Raw genomic sequence first — 18,033 nt, forward strand, 5'->3', positions numbered from 1 at the left:
TACCTGGTCTTTCACTCGTCTCTTATCCATTCCCCCCACCCAAGGCTTAGCGCTGTCCGTACGTACACGGACTTGTTGGCGACGTAACAGCATGTTGTTCACTTCTCTGACGTACCCTAGTGCTAGCTTTTGCTTGCCTTGTATGAGTGTCGCATCAAGAAGCACGCACAACAACAAGTACTACTACTACTACTAAGCTCTTCTATTTCAAACATTTGACATGATGTGGTAATACTAGAGACACTCTTGTTTTATTACTGAATTAACGTTTGTAAAGGAATGCTTGATACTTGAGGAAACGGATTTGCTTTACTAAGCACAGCAAACATCTTTTCGTGGGAAAGATATGCTTTCATGTAACCCTTTTGGAAACAAAAAAAAGGAAATTCGTCAACAACAACTGAAATGAGTCGATCCACCTTCCCTTTCAATCATTTTCTGTTTCTTTTACCTTGAAGATCATGTTGGCCAACATCCACTCGGTTTCTTCTATATCCACTTCAATTCCAGATATTTTCAGTGCAGCTTGGAATGTAGATATGGGTATACGAGGATTATTATCTAAATGAACGTAACTACAAAATAAAAAATATATAAATCTGTTTAAATGTGCCTCTTTTTTTTTGTTTTACGAACGACAACACTTAGCAATCATAAAAAAAAAAAGCGCGAGAAAAGGTTTAGCTTACACTTTACGAAACAATTGTCTCATGGCAATATTTTGTGCCTTCTCTACGGCCAAATACGTTCCTTGACGAAACAACACTTGTTCTGCTAACTGTAATTGGTGCTTAAACACGTCAATGTTACCGGACTTGATCGCTTCGACAATATGGCCGTAGGTCTTTTTGATTTTCGGGAACCGCTTGAGTAATTTCTTGCTAGGCATTACACCACGCATGAGTCGGATAGGTAGTAAGGTCTGTAAAATCAACCTACAGAACATGATATTATTGGTTGGTTTTTTTTTCGTTTGACGTTGTAGCTAGGACTTTTGTGTGATTGAGAGCGATTGCATAAACATTAAGATCCAAGGGAGGATAAAACATACTCTTTGTTTTTGACACTTGTGTTGGAGCACTCTCTGAAAGCCAGATCAAGCTCATTTTCAGCCTTTGTAAACGGGGAAAATTGCAAGTGAGTAAAAAAAATAAAAAAAAAGGCTTTTTTAGCACTCTCTTTCTTCACTTACTTTGCTGTATTCTTCCTGTAAGAAATAGAGTCGACCCAGATAGTAGCGAAAAGTAACACGGTCGCACTTTGGAAAATAGTCGATTTCAGGCAAATCCGCTGCTCGTACTGCTCTTAGGATGTTCTTGCATAGGTTTTGTTGCTTCAACTGAGATTTTGACACAAACAATTCAAGATAAAGCTTTGTTACTAAAAAGAACGCACAGACACAGCAGCAAGGGATCATTGAAATGATGGCCCCTCCTCACAAAGTTAATATACCTGGAAATAGGTACGGAACATTAAGCCAACCATACGGTAGGTGCCGACTTTCTTTGATACTTGTAGGGCGTTTCTGATTAAAACAGAGCACGCAATAAATTCAGTATTAAAGACAACATCAGCAAACATAGTTCCCAAATATTTTTTTACCTATCCGTTATACAGAGTGTAAATGATTTGCTCATCACGTTGGCTGCTTCTTCTAGCTTTTTGCGTTGCGTCGATTCCCCTGCTTCTTCATCGTCTGTCATTAATACTTTAGCATGTCGGTCGGCCTACAATGTTACATATCAAGTCATAAGTTCACTTTCCCGTTCTTGTTTGGGTATTGTATATCAATAGCCGCGCGCGTCTCCAGAAAACTACATGTATAATACCTCTCGAGCCAGTGCACGTAGATCGTTATTAACAACATATAATACTGGCAAGCACCACTGCGTGAAATTGGCCATTGCTCGTTGAAACATCCTGAGTTTTTCCATAAATAACAAATTATGTATTAGCTTCTACGACACGCATCTATATATATATATATCATAGCATATAAAACACACACACAGGATACTAAGTGGAACTTACTGTACGAGTTCTTTTTGAGTGTGAAATGCTAAAGCGTGCTGATTCTTGGAATGTAAAAGCGCAGCTCTCAAATGCAGTGCAATTATATCGTCCCAAGGCTGCATGCAACTACTGCACGCATTTTCAATCGTTTCAATCTATTCATTAAAAAGTATAAAGAGCATAAATTGTGCGAATCCAATGAAACGCGACGCGTTATACCGTGGACTTAAGAAATTGTAAAAAAAAAAAAGGTGTATATAATTACATCAATGTTTAGGTCGAATAAGCTTTGGACATGTAAATGCGATAAAGATAAGAGCTGTGAGAGTCGGTGACCGTTTTCGGTGTATATTTGCTGGTTGACACTGTTAAGATATAGCGTGATCGCTCTCATGGTGAGTGTTTGAAAGAAAAAAAGATATTTGTTTCGTCTTCAAGGTGTGTTATATCAAGGAGAGTGATTTTTCTCAGTTCCTAGTAAACTCTTTTACAAGCTCAGAAAGCAATAGCTGAAATTCCCCATTTTGACACTTTTACAATATTTGGAATGTTTTAAAGTACGTACAACTTTCTTTGCAGAGAAAGAAAGGGGTTTCTTTGGTTTGTTTATTATTACTGTACAAGAGCGCTGCATATGTGTGTTGCATGGTTTAAAAATGTGGGTAGGTGGAAAATAAAGGTGACGAAGAAAGAGCATATTGGATGGGGAGAACGTCAAAAATATATGTGGGGATCAAGAGCAGTTTTGATTAAAAGTCCAACGTGCGCTCACTGTCCTTCTTGATGAGCTCCATCATACCGGGTGGCATGATGGGCTTGCGAATCGTCTTCTTCTGACCGTCCTTGGTGGTGACTTCCTTGGTTTCGGCAATGTAGCGGTATGGCAGGTTGACGGATTCGTGTTTCGAGAAGAATACTTCGGGACTATCAATGTAAGGCACCTTATCCAAAGGCACTACAATAACGCATATGACCAGTTGAGTATATTTTGGGATCTGTCTTCTTGCATTAGTTTAGGGAAAAACAATACCTTTATCAACAACGACGCGCTTAGTCACATTAACCGCGGTATCCGTCGACATCTGGATAGGACCCAGATGTCTTCCAGCAAATCCAAGCTTGCGCAATTCCTTGGTGCGATCTATGGATACGCGTCAAACATTGAGTTATCATCCTCCCCATATCTCTCTACTCGTCGCACATCATTTCCCATGCAAATACCATACCTCTTGGTGGGTCGTCACCAAGGATACCACCGAACAAAAAGTACTTGTAAGTATCGGCGTCCTCAGGCTTCAAAGGCTCGGTAGCAGAAGGGTCCAACAAACAAATCTCTTTGGGATCAATGCCGGGCAAGTGCATCGTGTCTTCCTTGTGTAAGTGGGCCTCCTTGAGTTCCTCGGGCATGGTGGCCAAACAAGCATCGGACAAGGACGAAAAGTACATGTTGTCCTTGCCAACAACCATAATCATGTGCTTGTACTCCAACACGCACCATTCGTGCATGCCGTCTTCCATGTGATCCACAATGAATTTTGACATTTTTTTTTTAATATTAGTTCTTTCCCGCGTTTTTGAAAGGTTGGACAAGAGTGGGAAAAAAAAAAGATTTTTTTTTCTTTTTCGGCAGCTTATTGAAAACAGTATCTCCGCTGAGGAAAACGCATGTTAAAACGGGTCCGGGATATGCATCCGAGAGAGCGTAAATCTTTAATTAAGGTGCGCATAGTTACTTTTTTTTTTCTGTCAAGTTATTCTAAAAGCACGTTATCCTCACGAGATATGGAGAGTGAGCGGGAGGAGGAAGGGGGGCTCTCTTAGTACTGCATCAATCAACATGAGGAGATCAACTCGATAGTGGGTTATAATAAGCATGTTAAAATAGGAGCGAGTGGAAGGAAGCCCTCAAGGTTTGGATGATGTGTTATTCGAGTGGTGATGGTTGTGTTACATTGGCCATTTTCTTTGTTCTCGCTCTCTCGCCTTTTTCTTCTTTGTTCCCTTTTTCTTCTTTGTTCCCTTTCTCTTCTTCTCTCTCGTTTCTCCCTTGCCCGTGTTCATACCCTATATATAAAGTCATGCTTTCACGGTCACCACCGTCTCAAGACAGCAGTAACAATACTGGCACGACAACAATGACAACGACAGCAACACCACGTTCACAACCCGTCAGGTACTAGTGCTTCTCTTTCTTTCTAGACCCTACCTATCATGCCCCCCCCCCACACCATATCACTACAGCATCGTTTACTTTCCGTTGACGATATACTATACTCCAACAATGATCAACCAGACGGCGCATGACGGATGATCGGGAACAAGGCGATGAACCAGGACCCAGTCTACCGCGGTCGAGAAGACGTCTCAATAAAGTGCGAGCAGATAATGATATGGAATTGGTGTGCTTTATCTCTTCTTCCTTCCGATAGTAGTAATCATCATTTCCTCGCATGAAACACTAAAAAGAAAGAGTCGCGTTTTTTTTAAATATACATGCAAGGTGTACAACTGTTCACGTCAGGTCAGCGGCACTCTGTCTTCGCATGTCAAACATAATGAGCTACCCACTATTGATACACTCATTGACACCACGAGACGAATGTTGCGTACATTGGACGATGCAAGAGAGCAATGGCTAGAACAGCCAACTTGTACTTCTAAAATAAGCAACTTCTCCAGTTCCTCTTCCTCCACAGCTATTGTTCCTCCCCCTCCGCCTGTTCCTGCTCCAGCTCGTGCACCTACACAAAAACAACGGCAGCAACAACATCAAAAGGAGCCAGCACAACTGTCCAAGCGGTCAAGGGTAAGAAAATCAAATATGAGCGATAGCGGCGGAAAAGATGTAAAGGCATTACATGGTTTTTGACTTTGCATATATTTAAAGGAGCCCTCAATCGATAAGCCAAAACAATGCCATTCTTGCCAAAGGTAAGGAAAAGAACTCATTCTCGCATTTTTTTTTGTTTTTGCGCAACCAAACAAACATGACGAAGGGAGTGAAGAAAAAGTGGGGATGCAAGGTGTGGATAGTGAGAATGAGATTTGCTTATCAAGAAACACGCGTTCATTTACACACAATATGCTGTGCATTAAATAGCACGGAGACACCAGAATGGCGTAAAGGACCCATGGGCCCGCGAACTTTATGTAATGCCTGTGGCCTAAGTAAGTAGGACAAACAATATGCCTCGGGCACTTGAGAATACAAAAAGAAAAGCGGTTTAATCCTAGCGGCTTGATACAGTTTGGGCAAAATTGGCACGTCAACAAGGGCATCCGGAAGCACAAGACGAAATAGACTCCAACAGCAACGAGAATTCTCAAGGTAAAGCAAACCGACATCATAACAAACGCATGTATGGAGTAGTATCAAAGAACTGATGATCTGCTCTCTTCCTTTCCCTGCGGATTAGAACTCCAAACAAGCAGTGATGATGCAGCAGCAAACAAGTATGCCCTTTCATACTTGTTGAGTTGAAGATCTTGAAACGGAAAAGAAGACGAAGAAAAGAACAATGCTTATTTTTGTCATATCCCTCTCCCTCCTTTTTTGTGTATTTTAGCTACTATGATGATGATGAAAATAATATAAAGAGAGATATTACAGAGCACTGTGGTATTGGGCTTGTACACTTCGTTTGATGCGTAACATTTCCTTGAACGTGTCTTCATTACCGTGTTGGACTTCAAAGTCATGCCATGTCTGCCAGTATGTGGGTTGCACCTTGGGATCAAAGAATTGGGAAGCATAGCCGTAAATGGCTCTGGCACGATCAACTTCGCCCAGTTTTCGTTCCAGTTCGGCATACTTGAGACACATGGGGCGAACATCCTTGTCTGGTAGACTTTCGATGGCACGTTCGTAAATTTCACGTGCAGCGACAATGCCAAACGATGCTGTTGCTTTAGCAATATAGTAGTTGAACATCTAGATCAAGTAGTGAAAGAAAAAATATTAGATCAGAAACTGTCCCGTGAAAATTCCATGCGTATCATTTTCTGGTTTCTTCTCCATCAATTCACACACCTCCAAACGATCCTCGTCCGCAACACCTTTGGTAGCTCGATCGTAGATCCGCATGGCATGACGCGCTAAGCCGTGATCTTCTTCCAGCTGACCATACATGAGAAAGATTGACTTTGCGTATTTGGGTGGACACTTGTCAAGTGCTTGTTCGAACAAATCTCTTGCCCGCTCAAGTTTAGTGCCGCCCTAAAGGTTGCATAAATGGAACAAATTAATAAAAATGCTTCTCGACCTTTCTAGTATAAGAAAAGTTAGAGAAACTTACATAGCGCTTCATAAATCGTTGCAGATAGATATTCCACAGTTCGAAAGCAATCGGCCATCCAAAGATTTCAATACCACGTTCATACACTCGGAATGAGTCTTCGAAATAGTTGTTTTCCTCCAAAAATGTACCGTAATTAACCACAATCTGGGGATTGACGATACGCAGGTCCATGATCTTGTCATACACAGCCTTGGTACTCTCGACAGTGCCAACGCTCTCCTCTAAATCGACATAGAATCCCCACAGGGTTAAGCTCTTGAACACACGTGCTTGTACCGGTAGCGTGTCGTCATTAAAGTTGATCATCTTGGGGTTGACACCAGGGATACGCGGCGTTAAAGTAGCACGTGCCATGACATCCAACGCCTGATCAAAGTTATCATGTCGCACCTCCAATTCCGCATACTCGCACCAGACTTCAGCCAAATCATTGACATTCTTGTAATTGACCTTGACGGCCTTATCAAAAATGGCTCTGGCCGAATCCAGATCTCCACCGTCTTCATAGAAGCGTGCAAACTTGATGTAGAGTTGCTGGAACTTGCCATGGACTTTTTTAGGATTGATCGTTTGGACTGCCCGTGTATATGTGTCGACGACTTTTTCCTTATTGTCACCCCACAACATGACACGCTTCTCCCACTCCAATGCATTATTCGGGTTTTGACGTAGTAACACATCATTCACCAAAAACGGACGTCGATCCATCAACCGCTCGAACCGCAATAACCGTAAATCCAAATCCAGATCTTCTTCTGGATCCTTTTCGCCCGACTCTTCACGTTCAGCTGCCATTTCAATCTTTGTCGTGATCATTTCCTCTTCGAATTCGGCATAGGCATCAAAGATGGCTGTGAAATCGCGTACTGTCAGAACCGTCGTGATGCCTTCTTCAAAAATGTCACGTGCTTTTTCGAGTTGGCGCATCTTGATCCAGTACATGGCGAGTCGACAGTAGAGCATGCCAACTTGGTCTGTAAATCGTTTGATACCGCTGCGAATAATCGGTTCGACTTTGACGCTCGTGATATCCCCGCAGTGGTTGACGAGGAGTTCGCACAAGTCTTGCCAGAGCTGATAGTGAGATTTGCCTCGCGCGGATACGAATTTGGAGTTGTTGAGAATCGAGGCGAGTTTGACAGCTGCTTCGTCGTAGCGTTCCAAATCGTTTAAACTGTCGACGTAATTCTCAATATAAGATGGATCGAACTAAATATGATAAAAGAAGAGCATCAAGTTTAGTCATTTCCGTTTCTATCGTTTACGTTGAGTTTGCTTTTTCTTACCTTCAAATACCTTCGAAGAACACGAATGGCAGTTTCGCCACCGGCATCCTTTGCAAACTCAAGGTATAAATCCCAAACGCGAGAGTGTTGAGTTACTGGTAATGCCCGTAAGGCGCGATCAAATGTGCGTCGTGTTCTCGTAACGAAAGGCTGTTGCAACAAGAATTCGCAATAATCTAACCAAATCCGTGGCATCTACGGCCATCAAAGAAAAGAAATACGCGTAGAATGCGTTAGTCTGCTTTTTTTTCATAATAGTTTTCCGTTAAAAGACGTCAATTGAAAAGTCAATCTTACTTTGTTAAGCAGTGCCAATGCGCGTTCATAAAGTTTGTTGATGGCTTCATAGTGAGCTTGATGCTTGACCGGGTTCAGATTGCGTACTTTTCCACGTCGAAGATCCAGATATTTTTTCCAAAGCTTGTATGAGCCAGGAAGTTCCCGAATGGCACGTTCATAAATAAATGATTGCTCTTGAACAGTGCCTGTGCGTTTGTGATCAATGTATCGAAGCCAGCTTCGAAGTGAAAAGGGATTACGGAGCAGTTCCTCTTCGTAAGGAATGTCGAATTGGCTCTTGATGGAATGATAAGAGATTATACAAGTTTTGTTAGAGCCTGATCTTTATTCTGAAATTTATTGCGTCCTGTTGCACTCACGATCGGTAGACTTAGATCTGACATTGGACGGCGGGTTTGTTATGAGGAAAAGAAGGTGTGTGGAAGTCTCCAAGAAAAACGAGCGAACCGGAATTAGGCTACCACTACCCCCTCTGGCACTTTTTAAAAAAGCGCTGCTGAAAAGAAATAATGCGTTTATGTAACAGCAATATCCACCCATAGTGGCTTTGCATTATCATATACATAATTCGTATCTTCCTTCCCAAACATGTATTCCGTCTTACTCAATAAAGATGCATTTCGACTATATAAAGAGTGGTAAAGGTACAGAAACATATATCCATGTCGTGAAAGGAAAAGAGAGCGGTGGGTAAGTGCTACTTTATAATCAGGCTATTATATGTAGGGCAGCAGTTATTGTCGAGCATTCCCATGCCATTGTTGACCGCAATCATATGTGTGTATTATTGGTCTGTATGCGCTCGTGCTTCTGGTAAAAAGTGGGCTTCAAAGAATTGCTCTGGAATAAATTGTTGTAAAAGGAATATGGGCCTTTTGATGAGACTTCAACGCTAAATGTGGCCAGCCACAGTCTATGCGATGGTTACTAGTATGAATTATGTGCAATCGCTCAGTGTTGTCGTAGGTATCGCACATAATACTGGGCCCACTAATCTCCTCATAAAGCATGCAATCGTAACAACCCCGCGCTTATATATTAAGCCATGATGACGAAAACCGTTATGGTATTCATCTGGAGTTGGAGTAAATCAGGAATCATCAGATAGAATGATGATCTATATTAGCAATCCATGAGGGAGTAACTTACTTAAACAGGACAAAAAAAGCATTGAAGAACATGGAGTAAGATGGCAATAAACAGTGAATTTTTATTCGGGAAAAATGGATGATAATAGTTCATAGTGAAAGGCGTGGTTTACTCTAAGCAGGTATGCCACTTGCAAAGAGTAGCATCCGTTTCCAGGATGCGCCAACGAGGAGACGACACACCTTAACATAACATCATCCGACCTCCACCGCACTCTCACCATATGCCGCCATGCGGTTCCTGGACTACAAGTAATATTATCTCAACGGTGGACTGGTACAAGATTATACACATGACGTCACTGCACCTACTTGCGATACTAGCACAGGAGTTTTCTCTGAAAGAGCTTCTATTTCTGTTTAAGAAGAGAGCACTTGCTTTTCGTTCCCACTTCACCTTTTAATTAGCCAACTTTGCTATTCACAGTGACTCGGTGCTGTAGGTTGGATAGTTGATATTGCCGATCTGATCGCAGCAAAACAAATGCAGTTGGAAATAGGTAAAAGGTAAAAGCAACGTACATTCTATTAGCTGCAACCCATTACTTTTAGTACCGTGTTGTTATAGCCTATGCTCTTTGTTAGTCATAACTAGCATTATCATTCAAATGCGTTCCCAAAGTCTGAGTCAACGATGGGTATAAAAAGATACACTGATCACAAATTTACGTGGGTAAAGCTTCTATTTGTTACCTTCTATATATATAGAGTGATGGCTCAAGACCCCACATTACCTGCTACAGGAAGCTAGTGGAGCATCAACATTGTGTGGGAACGAGGGACTCATTGCTGGGTTGATATTCGGCTCGCTACTTAAATGCGGCGTCATCATTTATCTAAATCTATGGTATAAGCTTGAAAGAAATCTTAGGTGATGTGCGACAGTACGACTGGCTCTCGTGCAAAGAAACTTTCGTTGGTAATATGCCTGGTTATCACAGGCAGTATGCATCTTTGGAGAGAGTACAGCGCTTGCTGAACGCTTTGAGAGCACAGAAATACTATCAAATGTTTTGTGTTCAGCCCCGATCAGCTCATACAGCAGCGTTTATTACAATGCGACAGTAAGAGTGCTTTCAGGATTCACCAACATATGTTTGCTCTTTTTAGCTGTACAGATATCCGTATCAATTGCCGGCTTTTGTATTTTGAAGATAGTACGCATAACATGAAAGCCTATCGATGTTTGTCACTAACATTCCCTCTCACTGTATTATTTACTACCACCGCAGATGTCTACATCAGCAAAGCAAAAGCTGGTTTGATACGCGCCTTTGTATATGGATCAGTGTGGATTGAGGCGACGGAAAGTGATGCCACACATCGAGACATACCCCCGAGGCTTATGAATACAACAGCATCGCATGGCATCTATTGACGTCTGCTAATTTTAGTCGAGCAGCATGGGGCGAGTTTCAAAAGTGCGACACACGGCCCTTCATCGTAAGCTATGAGCTTGGCGTATTCACTTGTCCTAGTTTATGAACATTGCTGTTTATGAGATACTCCTTTGAAAAATAGTAGCGGCAAGGACAATCAGCATAAAACACTACTGTATCTAGAGCTCTACTACAACGGTCCAAATGCTGGCCGCCACAGTTAAAATTTCAAGACCAATACCCAATTCGCTTGTTGACGACGACGATATAATAACAATAGTACTACTAAAACAGCAGTGATGCCTGTTCGACTACCGTATGATCTACCAGTAGTGGCATACGGAGAAAATGATATGTGTTATACAAGACATTACTCGCATGATGTTTATATTCGGTTGTTTGAAGCTGGTTATAGGAGGGATGATGCACTTGGAATGGATGGACTGAAGCCGTATCCACTAATTTTTTAATACCAATTTACTAGGCGTCCTTTCATTTGTGAGTTGCTCATATCAATAATGTACGGACACTTTATCATCTGCAAACCAAAATGCCGGTTGTGCTCGCGGAAAACGACTTACCGAATATCATAATAAAGACTTTGGACATAGGCTAGAAAGAGACCGTCGTTGTTAAGCAAGAGTCTCTTTTTTTCTCTAAAAAGAACAATGTTACTCATGTAAGGCACTTCTCGATCTATAGGCTCATGACCAGAATGTTGCATTTTCCTTCAGCACTAAGATATTGAGGTTTGGGGCCCTGAAGCACTCGGCTTCCAGACAAGAATTGAAAATACTCATAATCGCGGCACAAGAGCAAGCTCTTTCCCAGAGCTTCTACCTAAACTGCGACTAGCTTAGACTTTTCAGTGTCCATAGCTACATACTTGGAAAGGTTAGTTTGACTATTTAATTGCTACGTTGATTCATCATGTGTCAATTTCCTACACAAAGATATACTCTTGTTTGAAAGCTCCTGCTCCTCAGCTTTTGATAAGCATAAGGCGGCCATCGGCGACGTTGAACGGAGGTATTCGGTGAAATGATTGCGATCTATCACATCCAAGTAGTTTGCCATACTCGTGGGTGCTTTCCATGAAAGCTTCTAGTGACAAGGTAGAACAATTCTTGTTACCTATAATCGTGATCGACGGACGGTGATTCTATCTTGCTCATAGCTGGAATTCTTGACTTATCGGCCTTGTCACAGCACAAGCTTTAAAGCAGTGATGATCAAGACAACAAAGCATTACGTAGCCGGTACACTCATTTTTAGTCATGGGAATATCAGTCAACTCATAGACTACATCGTCACTAGATAAAATGTCACATCCGGCCTGGACTTGGTTTGCACAACTGCTTTCCCTCAGCCACAAAGACCACAGCATCTGAGAGTTACAATTTGTTGTTTGTTCTTTTCTATAGATATGAACGGTAATCTAAGAGCTGGGATAGCAGCAGTAGTAGTGGATGGAATTAAAGAAAGGGATAGGCTTGACGCAGCAGTGAGCTTGGCAGGGAATCCGTGGGTCTTTGAGGACGAGCTCAAGCAATAAGTCTTCCCAAGAAAGAGTATGAATAGCTGGTACAACTTAACATAAAATACTAGTAGTAACATGGACCAAGAGAAATCATAACATATGCCCTATGTGATTCATAAAAGCATGCTGACGAACTGGCGAATTTCGAATCTTTTAACAATAGATTCAAAAATGCGTCATTAACATCCTAAGTTTCCAATGTTCCACTTCTATAATACATACTTACAATCAGCCTGCTATTGACAATACACTACCAACAGCAGATTAACTTGCAGAGTGTGGTACATTCGTGATAATAAACAAGCTCATGAGAGGTTTACTAAGTATAGCTGGACTTTCCTTTAAACCGCTTCTTGCAGTCATTCACAACTTGCTCAACTCATGTCTCAATTTAATTGCTAATCACAAATTACAAGCATTTTTGGCTGCATAATGTAGCTGCTGTTACTCAAAAGCAGTGATGCCTAGGGATTCGTATTAGAACCGTAGAACCGGAACCGAACTGAACTGAAACTGAGAAAATACGGTTCGGTTCCTACCAAGAACCGAACCGGAACCGAACCGGTTTTGTATACATAGAACCGAAGAACCGAGAGGCAGAAGATTGCATTTAGCAATTTTGGTAATTAGTATAAAGTAGGCTATAATGGAAGTTACGAACAGTATTATCCCGAAAAGACTAAGAAGTAGTGTACTTGCAAGCCATACTTTATTTAGAAACTCAACAAAACCTGCAAAAGCAGAAGGGAGGGAAAAATAATAAAGAAGAGAAGAACAAAAAAAACACTTCTTCTGACAGCAGCTTGCTTTCTCCACCCATAACGCACATCATTACTTGTTCCTCGACTTTGCTACCTACAATGCATTTTTTCCATGACGTACTACATTACTAGATTCAGCATGGCTTCTCAATCAGTTTTATCAAGTTTGTGCATTCTGTCTGAGATTGTGCATCCTGGGCCCATAACAGAATTATCTTACCCATTCACCCTTGCCTTTTATGAGACACTATACACGCGTAGAGACACAGTAGCTGTGTGTACTGCTGGTTGTGGTTTGATTCCTCCAATGTTACGATAACGTATTGTACTAATATTACTACATCGCTCTAAGTACTATAAGCTCCACTTTTTTTTGTAAAAACTGTGCTTTAATCTTTTAACCATATAATGATATTGTATAAAAAATGTTTACATTCTGTTTCTCTTATTCAATTTGAAATCGCTGCTCAATGTACAATAATAAACTATTTTTATTTACTACAATATTCAAGTATACCGCGATATTTGAACACACATACATCAGCTTTCATTCAAAGATACCGGATTTTGCCTTTTTATATATATGACGGGCTCGGTTCTACGGTTCTACGGTTCTCATCGGTTCTAGTCGGTTCGGTTTTTGCTTTGGACGGTTCGCTTCAGTTCCCTTTAAGAATCGAACCGAACCGAACTGTGTGGATCCCTAGTGATGCCTAAAAATATTTAAGTTGATTATTTAATAATTTAAATTGAATTTATCTCATAGTTAATATACAAAGCTTTTATATTTTTATATTCTCTATTAGCTAAAAATTGTGTACTTATATCATAAAAGTTACATTACAAAAAAGAACAAGAAGAACAAGTATTGATGAGCGATGATTGTAGTATGTAGTAGTCTATATATAATGCTATATGTACAGTTACAAGATTGTAAATTCAACAACATGATTTCTTGGTGTAGTTGGTTATCACGTCTGTCTAACACACAGACGGTCGGCGGTTCGAGTCCGCCAGAAATCATCAATACAACCTGGAAACAGGTTGAAATCATTTTTGTGTTTATGCACAATATAATTTTTGGCCTTTTTTTATGCGTTTTTTAATCACTTTCTTATTACATTATGTAGTACTTTCTATCGATTTTTATAGAGAAGAAGGAGATACTATCGTAAAAACGAAGTTATGGAGAGAAAACATTGTAAGTTTTTTGATGGTGCTTATTCTATGCGGGTAACAGTTGTAGTTAACAACCGCATTTCTAAGTTGATGATTTATATGGGAAGCTATAAGTACAAAGACGTAGTAGCAGCGGTACTGACTATAGTCACACTACACATTATGCTGAAGCATGTATATCTCGGAAAGGGTAAAATAACAAGATGCAACTAGTTTATAATGACTTCAATAGTGTTGCTTTTGTACTTGTCGTAAAGCAGAAAGGGTATCATTCATACTATCCGTCCCCTACTAGTTGATGAAAGTAAGATCACAACTACTTGATGTGTACGTGTTCGATAGAGCGGTACGTGAGTGGAGCTCAAGTATCAAGACTTTATTTGGATGACAATAACGATTTGACGAAACATGAATTGAGAGCTAACCAGACATTCCTCAAGCCAATAACCGCAAATACAATAGTAAGCCCAAATAAAATATTAATTATTCTTCGTGCTACCTTTGAAGAGAGGGGAAAGAAAAAGAAACACGCCATGTAATCTCTGTATTGTTTCCCATGAGTTTGGCTTATTTCACCTGCAACTTCTTTGTTTGCTGCTCTCGCTATTTGAAGCTTATGAGCTAATGATCCAAATACCTGTTGATCTGTTTCGTTGCTCGAACAATAGCGCTTGTAATTTCGCTTCTATGAAACATTGTCATCTAGCGGCCAATTGACCGATCTCAGTTATTATAGAATAGCTTCGAGTCAAAGCTATATAAAAATGATGACGCAAAGCGAAAGGAACGTCTTGCTCATAGCATATCCAGCGAATATAAATCTTCTGAGATGTATCCAAGCATATACAGGCTACACAAGGGATATATTACTTGTCGCTAAGGTTACTAATCGCATTGCGTGCATCTTCGGGATCATGATATACAACGCACAGTAGCACTATCATGTTTATTGCGGTCCCGAAAGAAGTTATATGAACGGAGGGAAACGTGTGCAATACAACATTTCTTGTGTACGTCATTCATCTATATTAGGGCAATACTTCTACAATTAGTACAGCTTTCTTTTTTATCTGTGAGAGTGTTTAATAAACATATTTCAGAATCCATGAAAGCAGTAACACGTGCTTTCTTATTTTTAAAAACAGTTGCACATCATTCAAAGTGTAAGAAAGCCAAGATTTATTTGATAGAGGGTCAAACTTACTGGATGGTCATGAGAGTTGAAATTTACAACTTGATGGACATAAGTGTCAGAATTCATCCTACGAAATTATTGGGTTGGATCTAAAGTGGTAGATAAAACTCCCATCTCCACGCGTTTAATCGTATTCCTTATACCCACGGGAGGTATACGGATGTCATACTAGCTCTGAGGTGGCTTGCGGTTTGGTCTTAATATGCCATCGGCACTGTTCACGTTATCGGTGGTCGTATATAATCCTATTCCCTGGCCCGGCAGCGGTCTGGAAGCAAGCGTTACAGTATATGTATGACAGATAATAATATCACCGCTATCAGGAAACCGAAACATGCATGTAGTGCTGTAACGATGTCAATTTTTAAGCAGCACTGCAAATACAACGGTAAGTGGGAATGGCACCAGTATATCAAACCAATAGACTTTGCAAGGTAATGGATACCGAAAAGGAAGATACTTGATAAAAAAATTATTTCTAAGCGTGATCGACATTACGACGACGTCATACTGCTGTAGCATGTGCTACACCTGTTCTTTATGCGTCTATAAATATGATTGCAGCACACTTTTAATGTAATGGCTTATTATAATACTTTTAATTGAGAGAATAATCTTCAGCTTTGTGATAGTAATCCTTTAATTTGTGAAAAAAAAGGGAAATTAAAGGGATGGACTGGTAATTCCTTTGATGAGTAGATTCTAAACTAGAGAAAATAAAGCTCTTATTCAAAAGTATTTGTGTAAATGACTTCGGATTGCTTGAAGCCATTGAACTTGGAAGCGGCACAAATGGTATATGCGCCCATGTTCTCCCAGTAGATCCAGTCACCATCATCCAATACGGGCAACTTGGCCTCCTTGGCAAGACAATCGATCGAGTCACATGTAGGGCCCCAGATGCTGCTGGTGAATGTGGGTCCTTTATCATCCTCCACCTTCACGTTGTTTTTCTCTTCATTATCAAGGGCCAATTTGCCACCTCGCGTCAAAACCTGTGGGTACACCTCTTGATGGTCAAATAAGATGCAGTTGAACGAGCCGTACATGCCATCATTGACATAATCTAATCAACATTGTGTTACACACATATATAAGTATCACAAATTTGGTGTACAAACTAGAAATTAAATAAAGCAATTGCTTACACATATACTGCGTCTCATTTTCAGCAACAACGGTACGGCGACCAATAACATGAGTGCAGACAGTAAACGCTGAAGCTACATAGTAGCGACCTGGCTCGGCGATGACCTGTGGGAAGCAAAAACCTAAATTTAGAGGGTCGGGTGTATGCAAAACAGGGCGATAATGTATACATTTGGACAACAACACGTACACGAACTTCAGGCGGAAACAAGGCATCCACAGCAGGACCCAAGACAGCAGCGACCTTTTCGAACGTTATACCCTCCTTGACATTGTTCGAAGGGAATCCGCCACCAACATCGAGGATGGAGAAAGCCGGAAGACCAACTTTCTCGGCTTGATCAAACACACGACGTGCACGGACCACCGCATCCGCAAATGCATTCTCATCGTAGCAGCCACTGCCCACATGGAAGCTAAAAAAACGGATGCGTGAGTGAGATATATATATATATATATATATATATATGTATATGTATCGCATGATTCAATATCACCCAGAAAGAAGGAAGAAAACCACATGACTGGCATTGCATGAGTGGATTAATCACGACAAAAAAATTAAGTTCTTTACCTGACACCAACAACATTGAGATTCAAGTCCTTTGCAGTCTGCAACAAGTCCTCAGTCAAGTCCAAAGGAGCACCAAACTTAAGCCCGAGCTGGCAAAGCGACTTTGAATCATCAGTCAGGATACGCAGCAGCAATTCGGCGTCAGGGTACAGTTTCTTAATCTTGTACAGCTCCTCGGCATTATCGAACGTCATTCGAGCAACGTTGTGTTGCGCAGCAAAGCGGATGAACGAGGCTTGCTTGCAAGGATTGGCGTAGATGATGCGCGAAGGTTCGACGCCCACGTTCAAGACCTGTTGGATTTCGGACTTGCTGGCGCAATCAAAGCCAATACCCAACGACGCCAAAAGCTTGACAACCATCGGATCGGGGTTGGACTTGACGGCTATTGCGTTTTAAGGAGAAGGAGAAAGAACAAACAGTTTAGCGCCAATGCAGTCGTAAGGGAGAAAGCTTTTTTTTTCTGTGTCTTACCGAAAAAGGGCTCAATTCGTGGCAGCAACGCCTTCCAACGCAAATGCTGGCGATACACTTCACCCAGATCGCCTACGAAAAACGCATTTTCTTGATCGAGTTCCCATTTCTGGACAGACATCGCGTCGAGCTTGTCCTTGATGACTTCTTTGACGCTGCGCGTGTACACGGGCTTGTCTTGCATGGGTTGTTTGTCGAACAACTTGGTTTGGGGTGCTTGGTCAAGCAAAACAGCGGTTTCCAACTCGGTGTGCATCGGTGGCAGTAGTATATATATGTGCTTGTGTTGTAGGTGAAAGAAAAAGGTGTGCAGGTTCTTTTTGGAAGAAGAATAAAGGTGAGGATGTATAAGGCTTCAGGAATAGCAGAATATGATAGTTAGAGAGGAAAATTAAAGGGGCCCCGTGTAGTGGAGATGGGTAGATGTTGGAGAGAGAGGATAGTAAGAAAACAGTTAAGAACGATAAATGAGATTCTCCTTTTTTAAATCAGCAGAGTCTCAGGCAAGCCAAGGAGGAAAGCCCCGCCGGTTGTATAAGCTGAAAACAAGTCTGGTTTCTGAAGTCGTGATGGGCGACAACGGGTCTGACTAGGGACAGCCCGCGAGAAGCGAAAAATAAGAGTAAAGCCGAAGGTGGTAGATTAACTGAATGTACTCAAAGAAATGTAGTACTCCAGCAATTAATAAAGATAAGTGGATGGGTTAGGGTTATTTAGTTAAAAAAAAGGGTAAAGCG

General features: G+C 41.1%; 5 protein-coding genes and 1 non-coding gene across 6 annotated transcripts; 2 read left to right on the forward strand and 4 right to left on the reverse strand.

Moving 5' to 3' along the window:
• Window positions 1-191: 191 nt before the first annotated feature.
• On the reverse strand, window positions 192-2,545 carry BDB00DRAFT_815534 (uncharacterized protein). Its single transcript, XM_053122913.1, has 10 exons — window positions 2,279-2,545; window positions 2,032-2,168; window positions 1,830-1,920; window positions 1,603-1,727; window positions 1,453-1,525; window positions 1,193-1,339; window positions 1,052-1,113; window positions 690-935; window positions 452-575; window positions 192-362 (listed from the first exon to the last, which is right to left on the reverse strand). The coding sequence occupies exons 1-10, from the start codon at window positions 2,405-2,407 to the stop codon at window positions 255-257; spliced, it is 1,242 nt and encodes a 413-aa protein (XP_052981288.1). The 5' UTR covers window positions 2,408-2,545; the 3' UTR covers window positions 192-254.
• Window positions 2,546-2,570: 25 nt separating this feature from the next.
• Window positions 2,571-3,993, reverse strand: BDB00DRAFT_815535 (SAM-dependent RNA methyltransferase). Its single transcript, XM_053122914.1, has 4 exons — window positions 3,900-3,993; window positions 3,240-3,733; window positions 3,044-3,154; window positions 2,571-2,968 (listed from the first exon to the last, which is right to left on the reverse strand). Exons 2-4 carry the CDS (start codon window positions 3,553-3,555, stop codon window positions 2,763-2,765), a joined length of 633 nt encoding a protein of 210 aa, XP_052981289.1. The 5' UTR covers window positions 3,556-3,733; window positions 3,900-3,993; the 3' UTR covers window positions 2,571-2,762.
• Window positions 3,994-4,403: 410 nt separating this feature from the next.
• BDB00DRAFT_266844 (uncharacterized protein) lies at window positions 4,404-5,671 on the forward strand. The gene is made up of 5 exons (XM_053116716.1): window positions 4,404-4,819; window positions 4,901-4,944; window positions 5,114-5,181; window positions 5,261-5,341; window positions 5,430-5,671. Exons 1-5 carry the CDS (start codon window positions 4,613-4,615, stop codon window positions 5,492-5,494), a joined length of 465 nt encoding a protein of 154 aa, XP_052981290.1. The 5' UTR covers window positions 4,404-4,612; the 3' UTR covers window positions 5,495-5,671.
• Window positions 5,618-8,280, reverse strand: BDB00DRAFT_870741 (pre-mRNA splicing factor syf-1; the record flags this gene model as incomplete). Its single annotated transcript, XM_053126747.1, has 6 exons — window positions 5,618-5,944; window positions 6,044-6,229; window positions 6,309-7,520; window positions 7,598-7,792; window positions 7,895-8,173; window positions 8,257-8,280. The coding sequence occupies 6 exons, from the start codon at window positions 8,278-8,280 to the stop codon at window positions 5,618-5,620; spliced, it is 2,223 nt and encodes a 740-aa protein (XP_052981291.1).
• Window positions 8,281-13,674: 5,394 nt separating this feature from the next.
• Window positions 13,675-13,748, forward strand: BDB00DRAFT_t39. The gene has a single exon. It is a non-coding gene; the product is annotated as a tRNA-Val (tRNA).
• Window positions 13,749-15,629: 1,881 nt separating this feature from the next.
• BDB00DRAFT_266876 (ornithine decarboxylase) lies at window positions 15,630-17,778 on the reverse strand. Its single transcript, XM_053116717.1, has 5 exons — window positions 17,297-17,778; window positions 16,823-17,207; window positions 16,439-16,664; window positions 16,248-16,353; window positions 15,630-16,165 (listed from the first exon to the last, which is right to left on the reverse strand). Exons 1-5 carry the CDS (start codon window positions 17,550-17,552, stop codon window positions 15,825-15,827), a joined length of 1,314 nt encoding a protein of 437 aa, XP_052981292.1. The 5' UTR covers window positions 17,553-17,778; the 3' UTR covers window positions 15,630-15,824.
• Between the last annotated feature and the right edge of the window lie 255 nt (window positions 17,779-18,033).

The sequence above is a fragment of the Zychaea mexicana genome (genome assembly GCF_025766255.1).
Source record: "Zychaea mexicana strain RSA 1403 chromosome Unknown BDB00scaffold_23, whole genome shotgun sequence".
Taxonomy (NCBI): domain Eukaryota; kingdom Fungi; phylum Mucoromycota; class Mucoromycetes; order Mucorales; family Lichtheimiaceae; genus Zychaea; species Zychaea mexicana.